Here is a 12,133-nt window from a genome sequence, read left to right as displayed (position 1 = left end):
AAGAGTAAAAAAAGAACCTACAGACTGGAAGAAATTTTTGGCTATTGCAAATCAGACAAAGGTCTAATCTCTAAAATCTACAAGGAAATCCAATACCTCTACAACAAAAAGACAAATAATCCAATCAAAAAATGGGCAAAGGAAACGAACAGACACTTCACCAAAGAAGACATTCTAGTGGCCAACGGACACATGAGGAAATGCTCACGATCTCTAGCCATTAGAGAAATGCAAATGAAAACCACAACGAGATACCATCTCACCCCAGCATTACTGGCACTAATCAATAAAACAGGAAATAACAAATGTTGGAGAGGCTGCAGGGAGATCGGAACTCTTATGCACTGCTGGTGGGAATGCAAAATGATACAACCATTTTGGAAAATGATATGGCGCTTCCTTAGACACCTAAAAATAAAAATATCATATGATCCAGCAATTCTACTCCTAGGAATATATCCTAGAGAAATAAGAGTAGTCACGTGGATAGACATGTGCACACCCATGTTCACTGCAGCTTTGTTCACAATAGCAAAAAGATGGAAACAACCTAGATGCCCATCGACAGATGAATGGATAAACAAACTGTTGTACGTACACCCAATGGAGTATTACACGATGATAAAGAACAACAATGAATCTGTGAAGCAGCTCCTAACATGAATGAATCTGGAGGGCATTATGCTGAGTGAAATAAGTCAATCACGAAACTACAAATATTGTATGAGACCACTACTGTAAATAGTCATGAAAAGGTTTACATACAAAAAGAAACAATCTTTGATGGTTACCAGGGAGGGAAGGGGTAGGGATGGAAAAACATTTAATAGACAATACATTAAGTGGGAACTTCAGTGAAGGATAAGACAGTACACAATACTGGGGAAGTCAGCACAGCCTGTACGAGGCAAGGTTGTTGTAGCTCCATAGACACATCCAAACTCCCTAAGGGACCAGATGCTGAGCTGTGGGGACCATGGTTTCAGGGAATATCTAGCTCAACTGGCATAACACAGTTTATAAAGAATATGTTCTATGTTCTACTTTGGTGAGTAGCGTCTGGGTTCTTAAAAGCCTGAGAGCAGCCATCTAGGATACTCCACTGGTCTCACTCCTTTGGGAGCAAGGAAGAATGAAGAAAACTAAAGATACAAGGGGAAGATTAGCCCAAAGGACTAATGGACCACATCTTCTGTGGCCTCCACTAGACTGAGTCCAGTATCAGATGGTGCCCAGGTATCACCACTGACTGCTCTGACAGGGATCACAGTAGAGGATCCCAGAAAGAGCTGGAGAAAAATATAGAACAAAATTCTAACTCGAAAAGAAAGACCAGACTTGCTGGCCTGACAGAAACTGGAGAAACCCTGAGAGTATGGCCCCCAGACACCCTTTCAGCTCAGTAATGAGGTCACTCCTGAGGTTCACCCTTCAGCCAAAGACTAAACAGGCCCGTGGAACAAAACAAGACTAAAGGGGCGCACCAGCCCTGGGGCGGAGACTGGAAGGCAGGAAGGAACAAGAAAGCTGGTAATAGGGAACCCAGGGTTGTGAAGGGAGAGTGTTAACACATCATGGGGTTGTTAACCAATGTCATAGAACCATGTGTGTACTGTTTGATGAGAAACTAGTTTGTTCTGTAAACCTTCATCTAAAATTCAATTAAAAACAAAAAGATTCTTAAGACTAAAAAATTCTGTGGTACATTAGGCATGTGGAAATTGAGGTAAAAAAGAAACAAACACATTAGTACCCTGGGAGTATCTATGACAGAGTGTTTCCCTAAGTGCAGTGTCTATACTACAGAGGAAGTTAATGTAGTGTCTTCATCTTCTAATGTAAGTTTATTTTTCAAAGAAAATGGAAAGAAATACTTCGTTCAAGCCTATTCATTCCTGTTCTAATAACAGCACCATCGTGGATACTGGGAAAAAGTGAGGAGACAAATGTACCCTATTCCGAAAGGGATAGCTATCTGCAAAGCAAGTTCTGATGTCCCAGGAAGTATCTGACTTTATACAGCTTATTATAGTTTAAATCACTTGCTTTGACCTGAGGCTCTGAGGCCCTGAATTTTAAATGTAAGTGATTGACAGAATTTGATGATTATGTTGCCCAGAGGCAAGGAACATGTGAGGCTACTAGAGACTGGAAAAGGCGAGGAGGGTCTTCTTGCTGAGCTTCCAGCACAGGCACGGCCCTGTCAACACACTACTTTTGGATTTGTGCTTCCAGATTGTGAGAGAATAAATTTCTGTTATTTGAAGAAAAAAAAAAAAAAGAACAGCCAGGAGCAGGTCACATACTTTGCACCCGGGGTCCCTGCTCTGAGAAGCTCCTAGACCAGGGAAAAATCGATGACAACAACTTTCCCCCAGAGCTGACAAGAAGACAAAGCCTTCTGCTGGAGCTGGCACCCTGAATTCAGACTTTTAGCCTCCTAAACAGTGAGAGAAAAGATTTCCTATTTGTTAAAGCCATCCACTTGTGATACTTGTGTTATAGCAGCACTAGGTAACTGAGACAGCATCGTAGCAATACATAAGCCTCTACTGACTGTGGTGGTCGCTGCGCGTGAGGGGCATTGGCCGAGAACGGAACCCGGGTCTCCCATATGAAAGGCAAGAATTCTATCACTGAACTATCACTGCCCACCCAGTCACTATTAGGTACTCAAACAATCTGTGCTGAATGAATTAATAGCTAAATGAATCTCCTCAGAGAGAAATGACACGCTTTCCTTAAATAATTTTTAAATTTAAGGCAGTATATTATCAGATGTAAGTAATAGCAGCTCTTTACAAAGTGCCAACTGCCATAAAAATATTTGTGACTTTTTTGAGGAGTTAGTGCGTATTCTCTGAGGCTCTATATACCTGTCAGGACTAATCTTGTTACATCTCTGAAATTTATTCTAAAAGCTTCTTCAGGGAAGATTGATCCCTATCTTATATGGGATCAATATTGTCCATTTTGCCATCAGGAAGGGCCTCTGATGTTTAGGTTCATGCCTCTTCCTAAATGAAATAAAGCCTCTAAGTCCTCTCGGGTTGGTTTTAACCTCACACCACCACCCCCCGGGCCAACACGGCTGATGGCCCCACAGCAGTGGAAGAGAACTCCTTGGTCAAGCGGTGTGTGCAGCCAGGCGGCTCCACGGGCACGCACTGTGCCGTGCTCACATCCGATGTCCTAGTACTCTGCACTTACGTAAGTACATACAGGCTCAACCAATTCTAGCACAGATGTGTGGTGTACCTATCATGTATCCCAGGGTGGGACAGGCCAGTGCCCAAAAAAGCCTGCTGACATCAAACTCAAATTTGTACACATCCAATTATTTGCTAAAATAGCCCAAATAAGCAGATTTTTAGCCACTTCAAGCCTGCCTGGGAGTCCCCAGGTGGTGCAAACAATTAAGTGTTAGGCTACTAACCAAAAGGTTGGCTGTTCAAACCCACCCATAAACGCCTTGGAAGACAGGCCTAGTGATCTGCTTTAGAAAAGTCACAGCCATGAAAATCCTATGGGACAGTTCTACACTCCTCACATGGGGACACTTTGAATCAAACCTACCTTACTCGGCAACAGATCTGGTTTTTGGTTTAGAGCCTGCCTGCTTTACAAACTCTGTGAAACTGTGTCCAACATTTGCTAGCCCTAGTAAGATAAAATCCTGTAGCTGTAAGGACAGTAAGGTGTTACTGGAGTCCCCAGGTAATGAAACGGCTAACACATTTGGGTGCTAACCTAAAGCTTAGAAGTTGGAGTCCACCCAGAGGTGCCTCCAAAGAAAGGCCTGGTGATCTACTTCCAAAAAATCAGCCATTAAAAACCTAAGTTCTACTTTGACACATGTGGAGTTGCAGCCACCTCTAAAGGTCTTAACAGTGTAAGTGTTGAAGAAGACACTGTCTGTGCCTTGCCCACATCCCCTCAGCACTCATCTTCCCGGGTTCCAGCACCTGCAGACAGACAGTGTCCTGCCGCAGCTCGGAGAAGCTCTGCCTGGGGGTAGGTGCTGGGGAGTTAACCCCCTCTCCAGCAGCCATCAGCCAATGAGAGCTGGAGGATAAACACTTCGGCTTCCGTGCCTCTGTTGTAAGGTTGTTCTTCACAAACTTTAATGTGCTTGTGAATTACTTGGGAGTCTTAACAGTATGCGTTTTCTGATTCAGTAGGTCTGGAGTAGGGTCCTCATTCTGCATTTCTAGCGAGCTCCCGGAGGATGCCAACGCAGCTGTTCTGGGGAACAAGCTTTGACTCTTGTCTTCGCTAGCTGCTGTTGTGGTGGCTGTTGCTGTTAGGTGTCGTTGAGTCGTTTCGGACTCATAGCGACCCTACAGAATGAAACACTGCCTGGTCCTGGGCCATTATCACAATTGGTGCTATGTTCGAGCACACTGCTGCAGCCACTGTGTCAATCCATCTTGTTGAGGGTCCCCCTCTTTTTTAATGACACTCTACTTCACCAAGCATGATGTCCTTCTCCAGGCACTAGTCTCTCCTCATAACGCATCCAAAGTAAGTGAGATGAAGTCTCACCATCCTTCCTCCAAATAAACATTCTGGCCATACTTCTCCCAAGACAGCTTTGTTCATTCTTCTGGCAGTCCATGGCATACTCAGCATTCTTTACCAACACCGTAAGTCCATTGCATCAATTCTTTGGTCTTCCTAATTCACTGTCCTGTTTCTCATGCATGTAAGGTGATTTGAAATATCATGGCTTAGGTCAGGGACACCTTAGTCCTTAAAATGATATCTTTGTTTTTTAACAATTCAAAGAGGTCTTTTGCAGCATATTTGCTTAGTTAACCAGTGCTGCTGTAGCAAAAATACCACAAGTGGGTGGCTTTAAGAAACAAGAAACTTATTTCCTCACAGTTCAGGAGGCTAGAAGCCCGAATTTAGTGTGTGGCTCTAGGAGGAGGTCCTTTCTTGTCTGTTTCAGCTTCTAATAGCCAGCAGTCCTCCCAGTTCCTGGGCTTCTAGACTCGTCGGCCTCCATTGTCTTCAGGCAGTGTTTGTCTTCCACCTGTGTCTGCTCCTTTGTCTGTCTGTGCGACTCTTTATAGCTCTCAAAAGTGATTCTATTTTAGGACACAGCCTACACTGATGTGGCCTCATTCACATAACAAAAATCCTATTTCCAAATAGGATTACATACAGAGGTGAAAAACAGAAAACAAATCTGTTGCCATCGAGTCGATTCCAACTCACAGCGACTCTATAGGACAGAGTAGAACTGTCCCACAGTATTTCCAAGCAGTAACTGGTGGATTTCAACTGCTGACCTTTTGGTTAGCAGCTGTAGCTTTCTTAACCACTATGCCACTAGGGTGCCTACACAGGTATAGGGGTTAGAATTCCTACATATATTTTTGAGGGGGAAGGTGGGGAGGCAAAATTCAAGCTATAACAACTCCCCTACAAGTTACAAATAAACTGCTTGGTCTCAAATTCTTGTCAGAGGGGCGTGCTCCCGGGGAAAGCAGTATGTTTACATTTCTGTTCAGTTAAGCATTTTTTTCCATCCTTCTTATAGTCTATGCTTCTTTTTCTCAGTTTCCACAGAGCCTGACCACTACCTTACAGTGTGACCCAGGATAAACACTTCATTTCTTCATCTGTAGAATGAGAGGGTTACACTGACTAGTTTCCTCCCTGCACTAACGTTCTCAAGATTTTCTCAGTATCCTAGTGATTATGGAACTTTCCACACTCTTCCCTAACAGCTTTCCTGCTCTTGTGCATGACCTTTTCAAATCAAGCTGGCTGCGCCTCCTGCTCATCTTTAAATGATGTCTCTAAACAGAAATGAAGAATGGAGGCCCTTTCTTCGAACATAATAGCAAACATTCTTGACGTCAGAGATAAATGGATTTAAGGAATCTTCACACATGCAGATGACATTTGCATTATGTGAGAGAGAAAGAGACTATTCAGTAAAATACAAGAACAGTGGTTTTAGGCAGAGGCTCTTTTACAATGAAAATCCATGTAAAACCAACAAAAGATATGAAATCATAATCAAAGAACATATAAATAGGGAATAATAAATATGAGAAGATACAACACTGAGTGTGTACACTGTGTCTGCTTTTTGATCAAACTTCCCTAGACATATATATTCAGATACATGTTGCCCCTTTCCAGGTAATCGCTTTGGAAAGCCACCCTCTTACACTTATGCTTAAAATATTTTTTAAAATTCCTCAAGCTCACAAGAAATCAAGTTCACAAAAAATTTTTTTGTTTTTTTTTGGGTTTTAAAGTTACCACTTTATTAAATATTGAATTACTTGTATATTTAATAAAGTGGTAACTTTAGTCACTGTTTTTTACTCAAACAATACCACCCAGCTTAAATATAAGCTTTATTTCTAATAATTTAATAAAAGAATTGGTCGACCTACAACCATTTCACGAGGTAACATATGATAAGAACCAATGGTACTGAAGGAAGTCTAAGCTGCACTGAAGGTGCTGGCAAAAAAACAAGGCTTCAGGAATTGATGCAATACCAGTTGAGATGTTTCAATAAACAGACGCGGCACTGGAGGTGCTCACTGATATATGCCAAAAAATTTAGAAGCTACTTGGTCAACCACTTGGAAGAGATCCACATTTGTTCCCATTCCAAAGAAAAGTGATCAAACAGAATGTGGAAATTATCAAACAATACCATTAATACCACACACAAGTAAAATTTTGCCGAAGATCATTCAAAAGTAGTTGCAGCAGTACATTGATAGGGAGCTGCCAGAAAGTAAAGCTGGATTCAGAAGAGGATGTAGAATGAGGGCTGTCATTGCAGACGTCAGATGGATCCTGGCTGAAAGCAGAGAATACCAGAAAGATGTTTACCAGAGTTTTATTGACTCTGCAAAGGCATTCGACTCTGTGGATCATGACAAATTATGGATAACAGTGCGAAGAATGGAAATTTCAGAACACTTAATTGTGCTCATGAGGAACCTGTACATAGACCAAGAAGCAGTCATTTGAACAGAACAAGGGGATACTGTGTGGTTTAAAATCAGGAAAGGTGTATGTCAGGGTTGTATTCTTTCATCATACTTATTCAGTCTGTATGCTGAGCAAATAATCTGAGATGCCCTACTATACAAAGAAGAACCAGGCATCATGACGGGAGGAAGACTCATTAACAACCTGTGATATGCAGATGACACAACCTTGTTTGCTGAAAGTAAAGAGAACTTGAAGCCCTTTCGGATGAAGATCAAAACTACAGCCTTTATTATGGATTGCACCTCAACAGAAAACCAAAATCTTCACAACTGTACCAATAAGCAACATCACAATAAATGGAGAAACGATTGAAGTTGTCAAGGGTTTCATTTTAGTTGGATCCACAATCAACCCACGAAAGCAGCAGTTACAAAATGAAATACCGTATTGCTTTGGGTATATCTGCTGCAAAAGACCTCCTTAAAGTGTTAAAAAGCAAAGATACCACTTTGAGGACTAAGGTACGCCTGATTCAAGCCATGGTATTTTTAATTGCCTCATATGTATGTGAAAGCTGGACAATGAATAAGGAAGACAGAGGAAGAATTGATGCCTTTGAATTAAGGTGTTGGCCAAGAATATTGACTATACTATGGGCTGCCAGAAGAATGAATAAATCTGTCTTGGGAGAAGTACAGCCACAATGCTCCTTAGAAACGAGGGTGATGAGACTTTGTCTCATGTACTTTGGACATGTTATCAGGAGGGACCAGTCCCTGAACAAGAAAGGACATTATGCTTGGTAAAGTACAGGGTCAGTGAAAAAGAAGACCTTCAGTGAGATTGGACACAATGTTGCAACAGTGGGCTCAAACATAATGATTGTGAAGATGATGCAGGACCAGACAGTGTTTCCTTCTATTGTACATAGGATTACTATGAGTTGGAACTGACTGGACGGCACCTAACAACAACAACAATAAATTTCCTAAAATATTAATAAATACAATTCATTCATGTAACTGTCAGTTATTGCTGCATAACAAACAACCTCAGAATCTCAGTGGCAATATGTTGTTATGTGTCATTCACGAGTCTGCATGTCTGCTGGCTCTGCTTCAGAATGCAGGTCAGCAGGTGGCTAGGAAGGTCTGCAGTACGTGCATTCATTCTGGCGCCCAGATGCTGATGGCGCAGCAGCCACTCCAGCTGGTCATTTTGTCATGGAAAAGGCAGATGTTCCATGAGAACAGGAACATGTGGTGGCTTTGAAATGAACTACTTGATCTCAAAATCCTGTCAGAGTGTCTGCTTCTGGGAGGAGCAGTATAGTTACATTTCTGTTCAGGTAAGCACTCCCCCCCACCAACCCTCATCCCTTTCCTTACATTCCATGCTTCTTGTTTCAGTTTTTCAGATCTAGGGATAGGTTTGGAACTGATACACTGTCACCTCCCCACATTCCATTCCAAAGACAGCCACATGGTTACGCTCAACATCAGTAAAGTAGGAAAGTAGTAAATGCTTCTCTTATTGTCGCCAGGAGAGAGAAGGAACAATAATCTAATTTACCAATTCCTAAATTATGATGATGATTTGTCAATACAGAAGATATTGGGAAGAAAGTATTAATAACCCTAGAGGCATTTTCCAAAGAGGAGTGTCAAAAGTTACATGAGCAATAACACTGTCATTAAAATAAGTATATGGCCACATAAGGGGGCCATCTTGGATACACAAGTTTTAATTTGTTGGTATAATCAACCTTCATGCTTACCTAACTGAATGTGTCCAATTCTTATTTATGCTTACATGGGAAGGAAAGATACCCACGGAAGCTCCTAAAAGCTATCTTAAGTCAACGTTCCCTTATTTCCTCCACATTAAAAGAAAACAAAATGTAGGGGAAGCAAAATTAGCGCAATCTCCATTCTGATGTTTCCATGCTGGATCTTGGCAGACCAGCTATTTCAAAAAAAAGGAAAAAAACAGTTGCCATGAAGTCAGTTCTGACTCATGGCAACCACAGGCTGTCAGAGCACCACTGTGCTCCACAAAGTTTTCAACAGCTGATTTTTCAGAATTAGATCACCAGACCTCTGGGTGGACTTGAACCACCAACATTTTGGCACATTAACCGTTGCACTACTGTTGTGCAGGATTTTAGAATCTTATGAAATTAATAGAGAGATACTTAGATTTGACAATTCCTTTAGTTTATTGCAAGGCACACAAGTAAGATCTCACAATAACATTCATTTAGAACCAGAGAGTCAGAATTAACAATTAAAATTACAATGTTAGTTCAATGGTTAGAGTCCAAATCTTCAGACTTCAGGATTTTACCTTTAACGAGAGGTCTCAAGAGGAAGGCTTAAACACAGCTTGAACTCAGCGGAGGTCTCTCGTGGCTAGGGTCCAAGGTCAGCGGCGGCAAGCAGAATCTCAGTTCCATCTCTACCTTCTCTCAGTGAGTGAGTAGAAATTTAGATTTTATACGTGAATTTGTCACCATGGCTCCATACGACAAGGGCCAGTATGACATCAAAGAGTAGTATTGTTCTGTCTTTTCTCCAGGGTTAGAGAGTAGCTAAATGACGTTATCTTCTCTTCAAGTTTAGAGATTAGGGAGGTTGTTTAGATTATGTTATGTTTTCCTGTGTCAAAACATGCTGGGTCAAAGAGAATTTAAAAGTTGTTTATGCTGTTTACATACTTCACATGCTTCTATGTTTCTCTGTCTAAGTTCAGAACATTTCTAAACAACTTTCTTATGACTCACAGGTTTCTAACGACTTACAGTTAATGTTAGAGAGACTCACAAAGGCAGACATTTTCTAAGTTTGTATTATGAGTGCTTCCACATATGTATTTTGAAAGTATAATAGTGACTTATACCTTATGGGATTTGAGAGCATTATATAAACATACGGAACAACCACCCAGTGATATATAAGGATGGAAAAGTACCACCAATTTGTCTGAGTCAATTAGGTTTCTTGAACAGTCAGGAGTCCTGGGTTCAAGCCTGGTGCTCCCACTACCTTAGCTGCCCCGCTGCTATGTTAGCCACATGCCTGGCACTTTGCTTCACCTCTCTGGTCTTCAGTTCCTCATCCCGGCTCTCCCAGGTGCAGCCTAACCACATGACATCTACAAATCCATGACATGCTGGAGGTTTTCTGGGTCACTGTTTCTCTAATGAGAACTGCTCTGTAGTCACTGATTTCAGCTCCAGAAAGTGCCCCAGCTTTTGTAAGCTGAAGGCTGAGATGAGAAACTCTCGTTTACAGTTCTGAATTTTGTCTCCCACAAAGAGAGATTGTCTTATGGTTCACTGGGACTGTTAGCAACTAGGTGACAAATTCGAATCTTAAATTCTCTAGATAAAAACCAAAAGGCAGCCTTCCCTTTTTGGGTGGTTCTGATGCGCTTACACACATCAACATTTTTTTGTTTGTTTGGCAGTGGGGTAATTTCATGGCAAAATGATCAGTAACAAATGGTTCTGTAGAGTCACTATACTATCCTAAGAATCAGAAGGTTAATTTTGAACCAGAGGTTGAGCAGTGTCTTCTCTGCTTGGTGGGCAACAGTCAGAAGAAAAGAGATTCAAGTACTCTAAAATCAGCTTCTAAAGGAAACAGTTTATACTTTCTGCACAGCATTTAATTAATCAATTCTTAACACCCCATCGCCTGTCAAGTTCTTCATACAGATGATAACCTTATTTATCTATTTAGCAAATACTTATATCCACACGGAAACCCTGGTGGCATAGTGGTTAAGTGCTACGGCTGCTAACCAAAAGTTCGGCAGTTGGAATCCACCAGGCACTCCTTGGAAACCCTGTGGGACAGTTCTACTCTGTCCTACAGGGTTGTTATGAGTCAGAATTGACTCAACGGCAATGGTTTTGTTTTTTGGTATATCCACACAGAGGTGCCTAGGAAGAAAGGCCTGAAAATCTACTTCCAAAAAATCAGCCATTGAAGACCCTGTGGAGCACAGCCTTTCTCTGATATACAATGGGGTCGCCCTGAGTCAAATTGAAAGCAACTGGTTTGGTCTCTCTTTTTTTTTTTTTTTTTTATATCACCTCAGCCAAAGACATGCTATGGGTTTTTTTATATTATCTCATTTTACTCTCTCAACAGCCTACGAAATAAATATTTATCTTCCCTTTACAGATAATAAACCGCGGCTGCTCCCTGCTTTGCCTACCACGGTGGCCCCAGACTTTAACTTCCAAAACCTGAGAGTTGTCTTTCACCTCCTCGCCCTGGGGCAACAGGTGGACTTGGACCTCACCAACGCACCGGGTGAGCCTGGCGGCCAGCGGTGAGCGCCACTGCGGGCAAAGGTCGTCTACGCTCAGGTGCCCTTTGGAGCCGGGAGGGCCGGTGGGCGGGCGCGGGTCTGGCCGGGCGCCTTCTGCCCGGGGCTTGGCTCTTACAGCCTGGCCATGGAGGGGTCGGCGTCCGCCGAAGTGTTCACGAGCCAGACCGTGCAGCCGGCGCACACCAACCCCCGTGGCCAGCTGAGCGCCGGGCAGCTGCTCAAGTGGATCGACGCTACCGCCTGTCTGGCTGGTAGAGGGAGCGGCGTGGCCCCGCGGGTGGGAGACTGGACGGAGAGGGGCCGGGATCCCGGGGGTCATGGTAGGGGAGAGGGGGTTGGAAGGCGGGGGTGTCCGGAATGGCAGGGGGACGGTCCGGTGTGTGGGAGGCTGGCTGGGATGTGGGGGTGCGGGATGACAGGGGTCTGGGATGGTGGGGGATACAGGACGGCTGCGGGAGTGAGGAGGGCCCCGAGGGCGGGGGTCGGGGATGGTGGGAATCAGGAGCAGAGGCCTGAAGGCAGGAGAGGAGGTTTTTTACAGAGAAACTGTAACCTCTGCAGCCAAGGATGGTGATGACTGAGACAATTCATCCAACACCGGGAATGACCTAGACCAGTCAGCGGTTCTGAAACGTTTCAGTTTTAGGATACCATTACACCCATAGATAAGTGAAGATCCTGGATATTTCTGTTGACGTTTACCGTATTTGAAAGTTTAAAAGATATTAATTCATTTTAAAAGAACAAGAGTAAACCAATTATATGTTAACATAAATAACACATTTTTATAAAAGTAACAATTTCACACAACAAAAGG

General features: G+C 42.8%; 1 protein-coding gene across 1 annotated transcript in view; it reads left to right on the top strand.

Moving 5' to 3' along the window:
• The first annotated feature begins 8,046 nt into the window (after positions 1 to 8,046).
• The window catches only part of ACOT12 (acyl-CoA thioesterase 12), a 78,159-nt gene continuing 74,072 nt past the window's right edge, over positions 8,047 to 12,133 (top strand). Inside the window, 3 exon segments of the mRNA XM_049867782.1 lie at positions 8,047 to 8,131; positions 11,166 to 11,316; positions 11,434 to 11,567. Of these exon segments, the coding sequence (XP_049723739.1) occupies positions 8,047 to 8,131; positions 11,166 to 11,316; positions 11,434 to 11,567 (370 nt within the window).

The sequence above is a fragment of the Elephas maximus genome, chromosome 2 (genome assembly GCF_024166365.1).
Source record: "Elephas maximus indicus isolate mEleMax1 chromosome 2, mEleMax1 primary haplotype, whole genome shotgun sequence".
NCBI lineage: Eukaryota > Metazoa > Chordata > Mammalia > Proboscidea > Elephantidae > Elephas > Elephas maximus.
The sequence above is the reverse complement of the archived record's forward strand: the minus strand, read 5'-3'. Positions and strand labels throughout refer to the sequence as shown.